Here is an 18,095-nt window from a genome sequence, read left to right on the forward strand (position 1 = left end):
AATTGACTGGTGAGCTTGGGAACTCAAAAAGGCCTGGGCGTCCACGGATGACAACAGTGGTGGATGATCGCCACATACTTTCTTTGGTGAAGAAGAACCCGTTCACAACATCAACTGAAGTCCAGAACACTCTCAGTGAAGTAGGTGTATCTGTCTCTAAGTCAACAGTAAAGAGAAGACTCCATGAAAGTAAATACAAAGGGTTCACATCTAGATGCAAACCATTCATCAATTCCAAAAATAGACAGGCCAGAGTTAAATTTGCTGAAAAACATCTCATGAAGCCAGCTCAGTTCTGGAAAAGTATTTTATGGACAGATGAGACAAAGATCAACCTGTACCAGAATGATGGGAAGAAAAAAGTTTGGAGAAGAAAGGGAACAGCACATGATCCAAGGCACACCACATCCTCTGTAAAACATGGTGGAGGCAACGTGATGGCATGGGCATGCATGGCTTTCAATGGCACTGGGTCACTTGTGTTTATTGATGACATAACAGCAGACAAGAGTAGCCGGATGAATTCTGAAGTGTACCGGGATATACTTTAAGCCCAGATTCAGCCAAATGCCGCAAAGTTGATCGGACGGCGCTTCATAGTACAGATGGACAATGACCCCAAGCATACAGCCAAAGCTACCCAGGAGTTCATGAGTGCAAAAAAGTGGAACATTCTGCAATGGCCAAGTCAATCACCAGATCTTAACCCAATTGAGCATGCATTTCACTTGCTCAAATCCAGACTTAAGACGGAAAGACCCACAAACAAGCAAGACCTGAAGGCTGCGGCTGTAAAGGCCTGGCAAAGCATTAAGAAGGAGGAAACCCAGCGTTTGGTTATGTCCATGGGTTCCAGACTTAAGGCAGTGATTGCCTCCAAAGGACTCGCAACAAAATATTGAAAATAAAAATTTTTTTTTTGGGTTTGGTTTATTTGTCCAATTACTTTTGACCTCCTAAAATGTGGAGTGTTTGTAAAGAAATGTGTACAATTCCTACAATTTCTATCAGATATTTTTGTTCAAACCTTCAAATTAAATGTTACAATCTGCACTTGAATTCTGTTGTCGAGGTTTCATTTCAAATCCAATGTGGTGGCATGCAGAGCCCAACTCGCGAAAATTGTGTCACTGTCCAAATATTTCTGGACCTAACTGTATATATATATATATATATATAATGTAAATAATAAAACTTAACTTTTAAGCATATGGTTAAAATGGATAAGCAAACATATTGATAAAGTGTATAGTGGCATGTAAAAAAGCACAAAAATCCCAATCCCAGATGTGCCCAGGTTGCAACCTAGCAACTTTAAGTGCATTATCACCTGGATAAGGAATTCTAAATGTGCCCACGTTGAAGCCAGATTCCTCTAAAGGCACCATTAATTAGATATAAACAGCAGCATGATGTAGGCAAAGAGATCCTGAATCCAGCGATGTATCACTTAGATTACTGGGTACAGCCGTTCTGACAATCAGAATTTTTTTTATTTAGCATGTACAAGAGCTGAGAGAGCCATTCGCCCACACTAGGGTACATTGACAGTGAAAAATCAGAAGAGGGGGCATTCCGGACTGCCCTGTGGTGTGACAATGCAATCTGAGCAACCATATAAGGGTCCTGCTGCTTAAACAAACATAACAAATACACAACAGATTGGACTGTGACAAGAAAGGCAGCCCTGAATCCTCTGTGTTAGGCTAGGTTCGCACACTGCGTCTTTTTGACGCTGCGTTTTTGTGCGTTTTTGGCCGCTAAAAACGCAAAAAAACGCACCTGCGTCGAAAAAACGCATGCGTTTTTGCCGCGATTTGGTGCGTTTTTGGCTGCGTTTTGCTGCGTTTTTGATCTCTGCGTTTTGCTGCGTTTTTCCAATGCATTGCATGGGGGGAAAACGCAGAAAAATGCAGGAAAGAACTGACATGTCCATTTTTTTTTTTTTTACTCAAAAACGCAGGTAAAAAAAACAGATGTGCGCGGACAGCAAAAATGAAAACTCAGACTTTGCTGGGGAAGCAAAGTCCTGCAGTTTTGAGGCCAAAAACCCGAAAAACGCGCAAAAACACCGCGAAAAACGCACTGTGCGCACATAGCCTTACAGCATGCTGGCTTCAGCTTAAATAGCGAAAACCTGCTGATAGATTGCCTTCAATGTAAAAGAGCTCTGGATTGCGGTAAATTCACACATTTTTGAAAGTAGAAAAAAACAAAACAGATTTTCTAACAGATTCCACTTTAGAAAACACTGATTTTTGGGGGGTGGTGAGTGGAGGCTTTACTACGTCTTTATTTTTTTTCCCCCTAAGGCTACTTTCACACATCAGTTTTTTCCCATCAGGTACAATCCGGAAAAAAACGGGTAAAACGGATCCGGTACCGCATCCGTTTTATCCCCATAGATTTGCATTGTTACCGGATTGTACCTGATGGCTTTGCGTTGCATCCGTTTTTTTCCGGATGCGGCAAAATTTATCAAAGCGGCGGCCGGAGGCAACGAGTCTTGCAACGTTTTTTTGTCCGGCAAAAAAAAACGCATCGCGCCGCATCCGGCCGCTGCGGTGCATTTTCAATGCATGCCTATGGATGCCGGATGCGGCGCGATGCGGAAAAAAACACATCCGGCCGCCGCATGCGGTTTCTTCCACTGCGCATGCTCAGTAGCATGCCGCAACCGGAAAAAACCGGACCGGCTGCATGTAAAAACTTATGCAAAGGATGCGGTGTTTTCACCGCATCCGTTGCATAGGTTTCACAGCCGGATTGAGCCGCACGGCTCAAACCGGATGTGTGAAAGTAGCCTTAGTCTTTTCCAGCCTTTTGACTTGATGGTGTCAAGTTTGGAGCGAATTCTGCAAAGAATCCACCTCAGAAAGTGACACGTCTCTTTGATTTTTCCATTGCGAGGTCTTCAACACTTTTATTTTCCATTAAAATAGAGGCAGTGTGTGCCCACTATAAGTGACTGGAGAACAGGTGTCACCCCCGACTCCACCAGTCTCTAAAAAAAAAAAAATATAGTGCACTGTGCCCGTCACCATGGCCACCACAGGGGTATAGTGCACTGTGCCCGTCACCATGGTCACCACAGGGGTATAGTGCACTGTGCCCTGCACCATGGTCACCACAGGGGTAGAGTGCACTGTGCCTGGCACCATGGCCACCACAGGGGTATAGTGCACTGTGCCCTGCACCATGGTCACCACAGGGGTAGAGTGCACTGTGCCTGGCACCATGGTCACCACAGGGGTAGAGTGCACTGTGCCCAGCACCATGGTCACCACAGGGGTAGAGTGCACTGTGCCTGGCACCATGGTCACCACAGGGGTATAGTGCACTGTGCCCGGCACCATGGTCACCACAGGGGTAGAGTGCACTGTGCCCAGCACCATGGTCACCACAGGGGTAGAGTGCACTGTGCCCAGCACCATGGTCACCACAGGGGTAGAGTGCACTGTGCCTGGCACCATGGCCACCACAGGGGTATAGGACACTGTGCCCTGCACCATGGTCACCACAGGGGTAGAGTGCACTGTGCCCAGCACCATGGCCACCACAGGGGTATAGTGCACTGTGCCCGGCACCATGGCCACCACAGGGGTATAGTGCACTGTGCCCAGCACCATGGCCACCACAGGGGTATAGTGCACTGTGCCCGGCACCATGGCCACCACAGGGGTATAGTGCACTGTGCCCTGCACCATGGCCACCACAGGGGTATAGGGCACTGTGCCCGGCACCATGGTCACCACACTTGAAGGAAAACTGCAGCCACACAAGCCTGACTGCTCTACCACTTCCAGCTGAAAAGGAACTACAAGTCCCAGCATGCACTCTCAGCTTCTCACTGCCAGAGCATGCTGGGAGTTGTAGTTTCAGAACATCTGGAGAGCCACAGGTAGGAGACCAAGTGTGAGAGCAGCTGGAGCTCCTGGCACACTCCGGTGGCCGCCCCGTGTGTCCCGGCTCCGGCGGAGGAGACCCCGAGCCCCAAGTGTCCCACAAGTGACAGCAATGATCCTACCCAGCCGGCTGCTGTTCATCTGGGTCACTCTCCGGCTGTTCTCCTCCAGGATCTGCTCCTGGGACTTGGTCCGCGGGGGTCTTCTACCGACACACTGCATGCTGGACCCCACGGCATCAACTCCCTCTGTCACCCCGAAAACCGACTACTACAAGAAGTCTACGGGAGCGTCCATGGAGGCGGGAGGGGTGCGCAGGACGGGAGGAGGCGGGACCGGGGAGGGGGCAGCCGGGAGCGAAGAAAATGGAGAGAAAAACAGGAAAAATCCCTCATTCATGGGGTCGGTGCGGGCACACGGGTGACGGGCGGCACAATGTCATGTACGGGGCAAAAATGGGGGCAGAGGCGACCCCCGAGCCCTGTACGACCCAAATCACTGACGTTAGAGGAGCGGCTGTCACCCATAGCAACCGCCACCCATAGCAACACGTCAGATATCTGCATGTGCTGAAATGTGTGTGTGCTCTATTGCTGCATGTGGATAGTATAATATATGCACTCTACATGCTTTATATACTGTACACGTGTGTATTTACAGTCACAGCAGCATGTGTATACAAAGCACATGGACTTTTGTTAACCGCTGCTGTAGATACATGTCCATTATATATGTGTGTGTATGTACATGTGTATGTAGAGCGCCTGTCAGGAGCAGTGGGACAAGTTCTCACAGGGCACAAACCGCAGTATTTCAGTCCAGATTGTCCTGTCAGAAAATCTGCCTCATTTTACATTAGACATGCCGGATTCTGATTTTAACCACTTCAGACATCAACAGACACCAAGCAGCTAAAATAAGTGACGTCCTCCAGGCATCTCCTGCTTGGAAGACACTCTTTACTTTATATTATGTCAATGGGAAGGCGCAATAGACACCCGGGAGTCTTTTTGAGCGTTTTCGCTTCAGAAGCTGCTAATAATTTCTTTCTGGTTGAAAAGAAAAAGAAAATCAACCAGAAAATGCAGCAAATAAACAAAAAAACAACCTAAGGCTAGTTTCACACTTGCGTTGTGCAGCATCCGTCGCATTGCGTTGTGTGACGGATGTAACGGATGCGTTGCATATATTGGCACAACTGATGCGACGGATCCTGCAAAACAACGGAATCCATTGTAGCTTTTTTTTTTTCCCAGCAATTTACTCAACTGAGCATGCGCAGTTGTGTAAAGACGGATCCGTCACAGAAATCCGTCAAATGACAGATTCCGAAACCATAGGCTTCCATTATAAAAATGACGGATACCGACGGAATCCAGCACATTGCCTTTTTTTGACTCTCTGGGAAGCGCAGAAAAACACTACATGCTGTGTTCTTTCCGCCCGGCGGATACAACGCAGGACCATCGGTCGCGATACGTCGTCCATACAAGTCTATGGGAAGCAGTGGAATTCGTTAACGGATTGCACTGTTTCCCAAAGCGGCGGATTGTGACGTGTGCCAAACAACGCAAGTGTGAAAGTACCCTAAGGCTATGTCCGCACTTTGCTTTTTACCTGCCTTTTTGCTGCTTTTTCAACTGCAGCGTTTTAATGCCAAAATGGATGTGTTCTGCTTTTCAAGCAAAGTCTATGGGAATTTGGGTTTCTTGTGCGCACTATGCAGTTCAAACTGCAGCCTTTTTGTGGCAGAAATTAGGGCAAAAACTCTGCAGTTCAAAACGCAAATGGCAAAAACAATTGACATGTTGCTTCTTTGAAAAGCAGAGTTTTTGCCCAAAGTTCTGCCACAAAAAAGGCAGCAGTTTGAACTGCATAGTGCGCACAAGAAACCCAAATTCCCATAGACTATGCTTGAAAAGCAGAATACATCCATTTTGGCATTAAACGCTGCAGTTGAAAAAGCAGCAAAAAAGGCAGGTAAAAAGCAAAGTGCGGACATAGCCTTAGAATGATGGCGAGCAGTCAAAAAGCCCACCGGTGATCAAAAAAGGCAAAGCAACAGTCAGAAACCAACAGAAAAACTACAAATAAGACATCAGGAAAATACGGCAACATGCCCACCATGAAGAGTCTTCCTCTTGGAAATTTTGGATAGTTCACATTAGCACACACCCCTAAAAAAGCACCACTCCAGCAGCTTTTTTTATTTTCCCGTTGGAGTGCTACTTTAAGGGCTCTTTTTCACTTGTGTACCGCTTCCAATACGAGAGCATCGGAAGCGATATTCTAATGACCCTCTGTTGCGGGTGTCAGTCGAGGGTCATGCGACTGTGATGTGATCTTGTGATCGTATCACAGCCTCGGAGAAGAGGGAGGGAGCACTTTCTCCCCATCTCCTCCGTTATCGGTCTCTGCGTGTATCGCACTGCAGTCGCATAACATGCGAGTGTAGTGCGATGTTTCGCATGCTCCCATAGGCTTGTATGGGGGTGCGTGAGCTGAGACTCGCTGCAAAACGCATCATGCTGCGATTGCACCGAGATAATTCATGTCAAGAAATGAAAGGAAAGAGGACACTGCCTCATTGGTTAACACTGGTGCGAGTGCGATCTGATGTTTTATTGGATCGCACTCGCACATGAAAATCGCAAGTGGAAAAGAGCCCTAAATCTAAGTCCCCTGCCCCAGGTCTTACACTCACCCTCCAACGTCTTCCTCTGTTTCCAGCTTAACTCCTGTTGGTTTCCGTCGATTTGTGACCTGTCGGCAGCTCTAGTATTTTATGGAGTGGCCGGAGGTCACAACTTAATGTAAGTCTATGAGAGCCTCCTTCAGGCTCACATAGTTAAATTGAGTTCTTGTGACGTAATTTCTGACTTCCATACTGTCACAGGACCAGAGCGGCCCTGAAAAATGATAAAGCCAAAGGTGAGCATAGGGCACAGGGCTTACATTTAAAGCACTGAAAAAAAACAACAAAAAACCCCGCTGGAGTGGTGCTCTAAAAGGTGTATATATATGCACACGTCGTCGTCTAGACACAAAGGTATCATGTCAGCATCTTTTGACTTGAAGTGTCTTTTTCTGGTGTTCTTACAAAACATATAAACTGTTACGTGACTTCCAGGTTGGACTCTCACTTCTTTTAGGCTTTCAAAGCCAGAAACAGTTATTTAAAGAAGCTCAAAAAGACAGAATATGAGCACAGCAAGGAATTTTGGTATTGCAGTGCAGGTGTTCATTCATTTTATTAAGCCCTTCTTCAGGTTAGTCCTGAGCAGACCCAGTTGGAAATGACATTGTGTTATCATACACTAAGGCTATGTGTCCACGGGAGAATGTAGCTGCGGATTTTTCTGCATCAAAATCCGCAGCTTTTCCGCAAAATCCGCACCTTTTCAAAGGTGCGGATTTACCGCGGAATTGCCGCGGATTTTGGTGCGGATTTTTTTTTTTTCCCCCAATTTTAAAGCCAAAATCCGCAACAATAATTGACATGTTGCAGATTTTTCCGGATCAAAATCCGCACGAAATCCGCTGCGGAAAAATCCGCAGCGTGGGCACAGCATTTCCAAAATGCCATAGAAATGGCTGGGAAGTGCCTAAGCTGCAGATTTACGGGAAATCCGCGCATTTTCCGCAGCGTGGGCACATAGCCTTAGCCTCCGAGAACACTTAAAGTATTTGGTGAGTTTTTTACCTCAGCATTTGTAAGTATTTGGTGAGTTTTTACCTTAGCATTTGTAAGTATTTGGTGAGTTTTTTACCTCAGCATTTGTAAGTATTTGGTGAGTTTTTACCTTAGCATTTGTAAGTATTTGGTGAGTTTTTTACCTCAGCATTTGTAAGTATTTGGTGAGTTTTTACCTTAGCATTTGTAAGTATTTGGTGAGTTTTTACCTTAGCATTTGTAAGTATTTGATGAGTTTTTACCTTAGCATTTGTAAGTATTTGATGAGTTTTTACCTCAGCATTTGTAAGTATTTCGTGAGTTTTTTACCTCAGTATTTGTAAGTATTTGGTGAGTTTTTTACCTCAGTATTTGTAGCCAAAACCAGGAGTGAATAAAAAATACAGAAGTGGTGACGTGTTTCTATGATACTTTTCCTCTGATTGTTCCTTTCCTGGTTTTGGCTTATAAATACTGAGGTAAAAAACTTAGCAAATACTCAATATGAACATGGCCTTAAGAGAAATCCACTTCAAGAAATACTCCTTTTCTGTTGAGTCTTTTTCTCCTACTTGAAGCATTTTTTTAGGAGATTTCTTAAACTTCTTTTCCAAACACGCTTTTTTCCAGCCTTTTGACTTGGCACTGTCATGTATGGAGCGCTTTCTGTGAGGAATCCATCTCAAAGAGGTTTCACAAACCCTCATAAAAAATAAACAAAACCCTTGATAATTCAAAAAGATATATATACACATATTTATATATATATATATATATATATATATATATATATATTATATATATAAATAGGAGCATATTTTAGAAAGATCACACCACACACAGCGGACAATATTTCGGCAGTGTAAGCGGACCAGCACCATTGAGGTGAAATCTGAAAAGATATCAGTTTATTCTTCAGATGTTACCACAGATTTCACTTTTCAAAATGCAAAGGGTAAAATGTGCGCTTTAGGCCGGGTTCAGATAAAGGTATTTCACAGTCCATAAATAGCCCGTAAACTCAATTTTCATAGAACAGACTGGAACTTAGGGTTCGCTCACACCACCATATAAATCGGAGATAGCAATCGGACTATTATTATTAATGGGGCTGTGCTGATGACCAATTTTTTCCATTGAGAAAATCTGTCTGCGAAAAAAAAAAAATTACTGCTGTTGAGGAGAGCCATAAGATGAAATACTTAATTAACCTCTTGACAAGGCATTGTGGGAAATATGTCGATTTGCCTTACATAATTCAGGTTTCAGATCATATACATGACACAGATATAAAGGTGGCTGTCATTGCCTGTTTCTCCACACCTTGCCTGGAATGCAAGGAATGTCCAGGTGTAAGAAGATACCATATAAGAGAAGATCAACCCAAAGATCAGATGACATTACAGACCAGACCATCCAGCATGGATCCACCAGATGACGTCCCTCCCATCACCTTCGCCATGGATCCATCCAATGATGTCATAGACCCGCCTACAATGACGCCTACCAATCAGCTCATGGACTAACACATTGTTCGACCCACTGACCAATGAACACATCCGGATATGCCCCTTTGCAAGGTTATATCAGAGCAAGCTCAGTTGTAATAAAGCAGAGCATGGGCTGACTTCTGTCGAGGAAAGATGAATATCCGACTGTGTCTGATCTCATTTTTCAAGCATGCACTCGACCCACACCAATTAGACCAGGCAGTAGGCAACTAGTGATCTCTGGTTAAGAGTTCACCTTAACACTGCATGCTGCAATCTCACTCCGAAATCAGATGGGTGTGAGGAAAAAAAAAATCGGATACCACAGTATAGCATCCAAATTGAACAGATCCTGTAACATAGGAAACTGTAAATGGTCCTGTAAATGAATAATAGCTGCTGAGTCAATAAACGGATTGTACACGGATGACAAGAAAAAAAAAAATCAACCAACTTTTCTAAATAAAAACTGGACTGCTTTTTTTTTATATGTTGGTGTGACCCTAGTCTTCGTGTCATAGAAGCATATGAGGCTGTCAGTTCGGGTCTGGAGACCCACGTGGGCAGTCTAGGCATTGTAGTCCGTATGTGGACCGTGACATATACTCTGCAGAACCCGGCAGAGTAGCACTGAACAGTTGTCAGTCAATCTCATCAGTGTGGTGGTTTTTCTCAGCAGCAGAATATAGCATACATTTACGGTTAGGATGGCGTGTGTGAATTTGACTTCTACTATATCCAGTAATGTTATTATTAGTTTTGTGACGCTTAGGGCTCACTTACACGACATATTAATTGGACACGTGCTATCCAATTTATTTATCTGACAGCAATCAGACCAATGTTATTCAATAGTGCAGTGTTTATCAACGATTTGTTCTCATACCAATTCAGTATGAGAAAAAAAAATTACAATATGCTGCGATTTTACTCCCAAATTAAATGCCGCTTCCCCATTCACGTCTATGGGTACATAGAGACCAGCGGACTGCACACAGATGACATCCAATTTCCACAGACTCACACAATGGAGAAGATTGAAAGATTTTGTTCTGCATCTTCTAAGGCTATGTGCCCATGGGGACAGTGTCCTGCGGTTATATCTGCAAGACATTCCGCAGGTGCTCCCAGAAAACTGCAGCAAAACTTCTGTCTGTTTCCATGCTGTGGCTGTACAGCGGAATGTCCTGCGGATATGGTGCGGGCATTCTGCATTGAGGATACAGTACCATGGCTTCGGCACTGCATCCTCAATGCAGAACAAGTGCTGCAGTGATCGGGTGTTCATATTTACCTCCATCATGCAGCACCTCGCTTTCTGGCGGCCGAGTCACTCTGTCAGCATCTGGGTGCACTGTGCAGGAGAAGGTGGGCGTGCCTGCACTAGTTCCGGCTGTCACATGACCCGAGGTCGTGCAGGCCCCGCCCACCTCTTCCTTCCTGTACCTGGATCGACCGCGCTCCTGTGCACCGGACTGAGAAAGTGACATCGTTGTCTTCTATCAAGGCAGGTAAGTATATGGGACCTTGCGGAGAAGTCCACAGGAATAATTCCCATGCTGCTGATTTTTCCACAGGGAAATCCGCATTATTTCCGCTGCGGAAAAAAACGCAGCGTGGGCACAGCAGTTCCCAAATGCCATAGAAATGGCTGGGGAGTAGCTGTGCTGCAGATTGTTGAAAAATCCGCGGCAAATTCCGCGCATTTTCCGCAGCGTCTGTGCTCAGATTCCTTCATCTGAGAGAATCCGATCAGACTATGTTGACACTTGAATCAAACTCAGATCACAGTTTGATCGGAGTGTCATTAGCACAATCAACCAAAGTCTCTCGGATTAAAGGATCTATGGTCGTGCAACCCTGGCCTTAGGGTAGATGCATTTGATGCATACGCTCAGCAGATTTTATGTCCAGATTGCATATTTTTATTAGTATGTTATAAGGGTTTTCGTCTAGCTAATTTTCATTTTTTAAAAATAGCATGCACTCGTTTCATCTATTTTGAAGATTGTGTGACTATAGAATGCAGATGCATCAGTTTTAAGTCCCCCCCCATAGAAAATTATTCTATTGAATGTAAAAACAGATGAAATAATGATGTGTCCTATATGATCATCCCTCCAAATTGCAGATCGGAATTGCAGGACGTCTTAACATACACATGTGTGAATCAGGCATAGCTCAGAGAACTCCTAGCTGACTTATGACTTGCTGATACAGACAGCAAAGGGCTTCTGGACTGAATTTTTTTTTTAGGGCCTTCCTCCATCATATACATGCATATTCAGACTATGCACGTATATATGTGAACACATGCATATATAACACACACACACACACACACACACACACACACACACGCTAATTCATTTTGCCCATGCATTTACACATTGCGCACACATACTCTATACACAAGTATATATCATATACACACATAACATGTATATTCACATGGGAATTTTGGTAATGCACATGTTCAGTATGCATTATTTGTTTTTTTAAAAATTCTTACATTAAGGACTCCTTCAGACATCAGTATTTCTCATACAAGTGTTATCTGTGTTTTTCATGACTAAAGGCCGCTTTACACTCTGCAATATCGTTACCGATGTCGCTAGCGTGCGTACCCGCCCCCATCGGTTGTGCGACACGGGCAAATCGCTGCCCGTGGCGCACAACTTGAAGGTTGAACTAGATGGGCCCAGGTCTTTTTTCAACCTTAGTAACCATGTAACTATGTAACATCACTCAGACCCGTCACACTACTTACCTGCCTAGCGACGTCGCTGTGACCGGCGAACAGCCTCCTTTCTAAGGGGGCGGTTCGTTCGGCGTCACAGCGACATCACTAAGCGGGCGCCCAATAGAAGCGGAGGGGCGGAGATGAGCGGGACGTAACATCCCGCCCACCTCCTTTCTTCCGCATTGCCGGTGGCCGCAGGTAAGGTGAGGTTCCTCGTTCCTGCGGTGTCACACATAGCGATGTGCGCTGCCGCAGGAACGACGAACTACATCGTACACGCAGCAGCAACGATAATTGGGAATAGGGGGGCATGTCACCGATTAGCGATTTTGCACGTTTTTGCGATGATGCAAAATCGCTCATAGGTGTCACACGCAACGACATCGCTAAAGCGGCCGGATGTGCGTCACAAATTTCGTGACTCCAACGAGATTGCTTGAGCGATGTCGTAGCATGTAAAGCGGCCTTTACACTAGTACCCCTGATAGACTATGGGGTAGCTCATATGTCCGTTTTTTTTAATCAGAGTGAGTGGTCCACACACAAAAAAGGAGACTTACCCGATATAGATCCGAGTGTTGGATCAAAATGGCCAATGCAAATCTATAAGTCATTGAAGAGAATCGAATATCGCTTGGATGCCATCTTTGTGCTGTCCGTTTTTCACAGATTATTTAATAGCAGAAGCTTAAAATACTTCCATCAGTTATTTTTTTTATCCAAGAAAGTCTATAATGAAACTCGGGTCAAACTCTGATGGTAAAATACTGACACTGACCAAACTCTGATGAAACCTGGACCGTTTTCTGCGTATGAGAAAAGTTACACTATTCTACATATGTTCAAAAGTTGTCATGTTCTGTTAGGAGATCAGCCATTTCTTAATGATTTCAACCTCCTGAATTCAAATCTGACAAATGTTTTGTTGCATCTTGTTTATATTATATCAGCTACATATAATTCATGCATAGTTTGAAACATTATTATTTTTTGCAGGTATAAAGATGCAGAATATTTTATGACAATTGTCTGATATTTATTTAGAGGAAATTTAGCAACAATTTAAATAAATAGAAAACGTCTAACATTATTGCGAATTGTAAACAATTACAGAAATAGTACTACAAAATTTGCTCCTCATTCAGTGACAACGCTTTCTTGCTTGTCTCTTGTACTCCTGCATCGGATCATCTCTTACAATTGTCTAACAGTAATCTGCAAGCATTGATGGATTCAATTTTCCTTGATATCTTTCTCCATAGCTGCAATATCTTGGTAAAATCGCTCACTGTGATCTTCACTCACTGCTCTTGAGTTTGGTGGAAAAAAGTCTAGATGCGAATGGAAGAAGTTAACCTTAAAGGATATATTACAGCCAAGATCCTTATAAATTTTGAAGAGATTTTCCACCAACTGTTCATAGTTTTGTGCTCGAGTGTCAACAGAGAAACTCCTCATATTGAAGAAGTTTACGAATCTGAGGTCCATAAATACTCCTTTTATCTTTGCTTTAGTCAGCCTTGAAAATTTATCAATAAGATATTGGAATGTTTTTCCATTTTTACCCATTGCCTTCACAAATTTCTACACTAGGCCAAACTTAATATGCAATGATGGTAACAAAATCTTATGTGGGCCAGCAAGTGCTGGCTGCCAGACGTTTTTACTCACTGACTGAAGTGAATATTGGAGAGCCCAGTTTCTTTTATTGTAGTGACGAGTTCAGGTACATGTAGCTGGGACTGTCCGAGTACGCCGGTGTTACACCATTAAGCAGCAAGACAGCTTTTAGTCTTGTTTTGGACGAATCGATGAAGAGTCTCCATTTCTCTGGATTATGACATCTTCAGAGCTTCCATTAAAGGGGACCTGTCAGGTCCAATATGCCCCCAAAACCACGAGCAGTTCGGGGTGCATATTGCTAATCCCTGACTAACCATCCCTGTATACACTAGCATAGACCCCGGAGTTTGAGTCATGCGCATTACTTGAGTTTGAAACCAGGACGCATACACCCAGCTTCATAGTGCGCATGACCCAAACTCCGGGTTCATGCGCTCAGAGCCGAAATCCCCCGTCAGACGCGATGGCAGCGGAGAGGTGAGTGAGATCATCCTGTGATGCTGTGTATTCATTAGCATAATAGCACGCCCACAGGGGCGTACTAACATGCTAATGGAGGTGACAGGCAAGGGGACCTAACACCCAGGGGATTAGGCCCCTCGCTCATTAGCATACGGTAAAAGATCTTTAGAAATACTTTTTCCAAAGATCTCTTTATCTATGCTAGTGTATACAGGGACAGTTAGGCAGGGATTAGCAATATGCACCCAGAACTGCTCGTGGTTCTGGGTGCATACTAGACCTGACAGGTTCCCTTTAAACTGTTGATGTTGTTGCATGCCACAAGATCGCCCTGTATGATGAAGTATTGGACAAGAACTCAGCCTTAAGGGTACTTTACACGCTGCGATCTCGCTAGCGAAATTGCAAGCCAGCGTACCCACCCCCGTCGGTTGTGCGACAAGGGCAAATCGCTGCCCGTGGCGCACAACCTCGTTAGTCCCTGTCACACGGACTTACCTGCCCTGCGACGTCGCTCTGGCCGGCGAACTGCCTCCTTTCTAAGGGGGCGATTCGTGCGGCGTCACAGCGACGTCACACGGCAGGCGTCCAATAGAAGCGGAGGGGCGGAGATGAGCGGGGCGTAACAGCTCACCCACCTCCATCCTTCCGCGTTGCTGGTGGACGCAGGTAAGGAGATGTTCGTCGTTCCTACGGTGTCACACATAGCGATGTGTGGTGGCGCAGGAGCGACGAACAACATCGTACCTGCAGCAGCAACGACATTAAGGAAATGAGCGACGTGTCAACGAGCAACGGTTTTTCACGTTTTTGTGCTCGATCGTCGCTCATTGGTGTTACACGCTGCGATGTCGGTAATGGCGCCGGATGTGCGTCACTAACGACGTAACCCCGACGATATATTGTTACCGATATCGCAGCGTGTAAAGCACCCTTTACTCTGGGACAGATCCAAATCTACAACAAGATCATTCAGTTCACTTTGTGTTATAAGACGTGGTTCAGGTGATGTAGCTGACAGAAAGTCTGGGTCGTGAGAGGAAGATGTTTCATGACAAGTGCCCTCTTCTTCCTAAATTGATTCGACTGAAACTGTTTGGATACTGTAAAGTCCACTTTTCTTCCTTGAAACTCCTTTCCTAATGGAAGGCACCATGCAGAAATAACAATTGGTAGTGTGATCGGTTGGCTCTGTCCAACTCATTGGGACTGCAAAAGGCATAGATCGCCTCTTCCCATGCAACCACTGGGTAAGATGTGTTGCCCATCTATTGCAGCAGATGTGGAGCCCAACTCTTGTCCTGATCTTCTATTCTGCAGCCAAAATAAAGTTGTATGCTTTCGTTATCATGGTAGTCAAGTTTCCCATTTGTGACGCAAAAGTGACTTCTCTGCATATGTAGCAAAAACTATCTGCTTTGTTAACCCCTTAAAAATTGCCAGTACATCTTTTAACAGCAGACATTAAGGGTACATATTCTTTGGCGCTGCTTTTTAACAGTGCCGAGGAAAAAGTGATCAGGGCCTCCCAGCGTCAGAAAACCTGGGGGTAGAACACAAAACCCACACAAAAAAGCAATGCCTATGTAACCTAAATTACATATCGGGTGCAGAAATGGTGCAAAAATTCTGCAACATCAAAATCTCATCCTGGAAACGTGGCCTAAGAAGTCACAAAAATTCCTGCTCTCTGGAGGCCTGTGCACTAATGCAGCATCTGGAGTAGGATCGTCTTGACGAAGGGATCATCTGCGGCTGAGTTCACATGTCCAGTAATCCAGTTACAACGGATCCAGTAACAATCCGTTGGCAGTAAGGTTGTGCAAACACAACATTTTTGTCCGTTTTGAAAGAATTGATTTTTACACTATGGTTTTTTTTTGTTTTGTTTTTTTCTTTAACATGGGAGTCTATGGAAAATAGATCCATTACTGATTGCTATTTCCATTTGAAGCTGATCCAGCGAGCAGAAAACAGATCCTTTACACAAGAAAGAACAAAAAATGGGTAAATAGTAATCCGTTAACACATCAGTTTTCCATAAACTCCAATCTTAAAAACAAATACCAATTTTTTTCCAAACGGACAAAAAAGTTGTGTTTGCACTACTTTTGTGCCAACGGATCTCTGTTGGATCTATTCTAACATATGAGCACTGCATATGTGAACTCAGCCTTATAGCAGAATGTTGAAATACTGACATCTAGTGCTGAGATTCTGAAAACCTGTTACACTAAACATTTGGCTTTCGTTTTCCTATGATCAAAGTCAATGTAAGCATATAAAATCTCTGCAGTCTGGTAATAGAGCCTTCTTATGAAACAACGTAAGTGTCATCATTGTAAATAATATGTCATTAAGCTCTTAACTAAACCAATAAATAAGACCCACAAATAAAAATGATACTAAGCTGTCTGGAAAGTCACACATTACTTTTATTCTAGTTTTTTTCACATAATCCAGTATTGCAACTATATACAGGCAGCAGTGTTAGGGCTCACTCACACCACCGTATAAAGTGGACGAATGCTCTCCAATCTTATTAGATAGTACTTGGACCAAGGGGAAGAAATATATACCAGGACGGGGACATATTTACCAGGAAGTGACCCAGGAGGGGGGACATTACTACATAATGAAAGGGGAGGGAGGGCAACTTTATTTTTCATAGGATTTAGAATTCTACAAGATCCAATACATTTGAACAACATGTGGGGAAGGGAGGGGAGGAGCAGGTACACATTTTGCAACGGGGCCCATCAAAATCTAGTTACGTAACTGGCCTCAGTCACAACCACAGCTACTTACAGTGATTGGCTACAGCAGATGGGGCAGCCAGATCTGACATCAGAGACGTTAGACGCTGCCGGCTCACCCTTTGTTCCTAAGCTAACGGCACACACCAGGCCTTTGCGGCACATTACATGCAGGAGTTGAGGACCCAAAAGTGAGGAGGTGCATACACCTGTCCAATCATAGTAGGTAGTGTCACAGATCACCTCTAAGCTCTTCCTGCACATTGACATCTGCATGTCACTAAATATAAGAACATGTATCGAAAACTCTCCCAAGGAAATAGAGTCCCCTATAATGTCTTGTGATATATATACACATCATATAAATACATGACTGTACTATTGTAGATGCTTCCTTCTCGCTATGCACTAATCCCTTCATCCCACAGATTCCCCTTTGAATGATGACATGACACCCGCTTGGATAATTTGGCCAAATCGGCCTTTATTATACAAACATGACATTAAATAAATATCTTTCTTTAAAGCGAGGAGGGTTCTTGGAGCTCCAAAACCTGGCGGACGTTCCCATAAAATTGATAAACCATCCGGAGTTGTCCCCAGCCGCAAACGACCACAAGCTCGGGGACACCATGACCGGAAAACCATTTCCCTAACACCGACTTCCAGGGGACCCCACCCTGGAGAGCCCCAAAGTCTGCCAGGTAATTACCATTCCAAATAAAAGAAGGGGGGTTACCATCCACCTGATGTACAACCCCCCACCACCATTTTACCACCAACTCCAAGAACCCCACCTCACTACCGCAACATGACAGAAAATAAATAAAATACCTGGCCGAAATGACGCCGACACATTACTAAAATATACAAAACTTTCTCCTGATGAAAACCCACACACCCAGCATAACACAGGGCGGGAGGGCGGGACCTTTTCTGCTGGCTTCACATGCTGTTCTGATAGTACCCACCCCTTCTACTGATTCTATATTCCCAACTGACCACCCCTAGCACTTAAACCCAGCCCCCTAAACTTCTGACCCCCCACAGCCCGCGCTTTCTTTCCCTGCAACCAGTGTTAACCCCTCGTTGCCCTTCAAAGTCAGTCATGAGTCACTTTGCCCATGGCTCCGCTGTGGGCTCCGTTCAGCCTTGACTGTACTATTGTAGATGCTTCCTTCTCGCTATGCACTAATCCCTTCATCCCACAGATTCCCCTTTGAATGATGACATGACACCCGCTTGGATAATTTGGCCAAATCGGCCTTTATTATACAAACATGACATTAAATAAATATCTTTCTTTAAAGCGAGGAGGGTTCTTGGAGCTCCAAAACCTGGCGGACGTTCCCATAAAATTGATAAACCATCCGGAGTTGTCCCCAGCCGCAAACGACCACAAGCTCGGGGACACCATGACCGGAAAACCATTTCCCTAACACC

The 18,095-nt window shown here is 44.6% G+C and overlaps 1 protein-coding gene across 2 annotated transcripts in view; it reads right to left on the reverse strand.

Moving 5' to 3' along the window:
* The window catches only part of PLCD1 (phospholipase C delta 1), a 170,587-nt gene that overhangs the window by 108,745 nt on the left and 43,747 nt on the right, over positions 1-18,095 (reverse strand). The window contains exon 1 of one of the 2 annotated variants that reach the window (XM_075315395.1): positions 4,028-4,259. The exons of the other annotated variant lie outside the window; for it this stretch is intronic. Coding sequence (XP_075171510.1) covers positions 4,028-4,127 — 100 coding nt within the window. The 5' untranslated portion in view covers positions 4,128-4,259. Of the gene's footprint in view, positions 1-4,027; positions 4,260-18,095 lie in introns of those variants that run through there. 2 annotated transcript variants of the gene reach the window in all.

Source organism: Anomaloglossus baeobatrachus, chromosome 6, assembly GCF_048569485.1.
Source record: "Anomaloglossus baeobatrachus isolate aAnoBae1 chromosome 6, aAnoBae1.hap1, whole genome shotgun sequence".
Lineage (NCBI taxonomy): Eukaryota > Metazoa > Chordata > Amphibia > Anura > Aromobatidae > Anomaloglossus > Anomaloglossus baeobatrachus.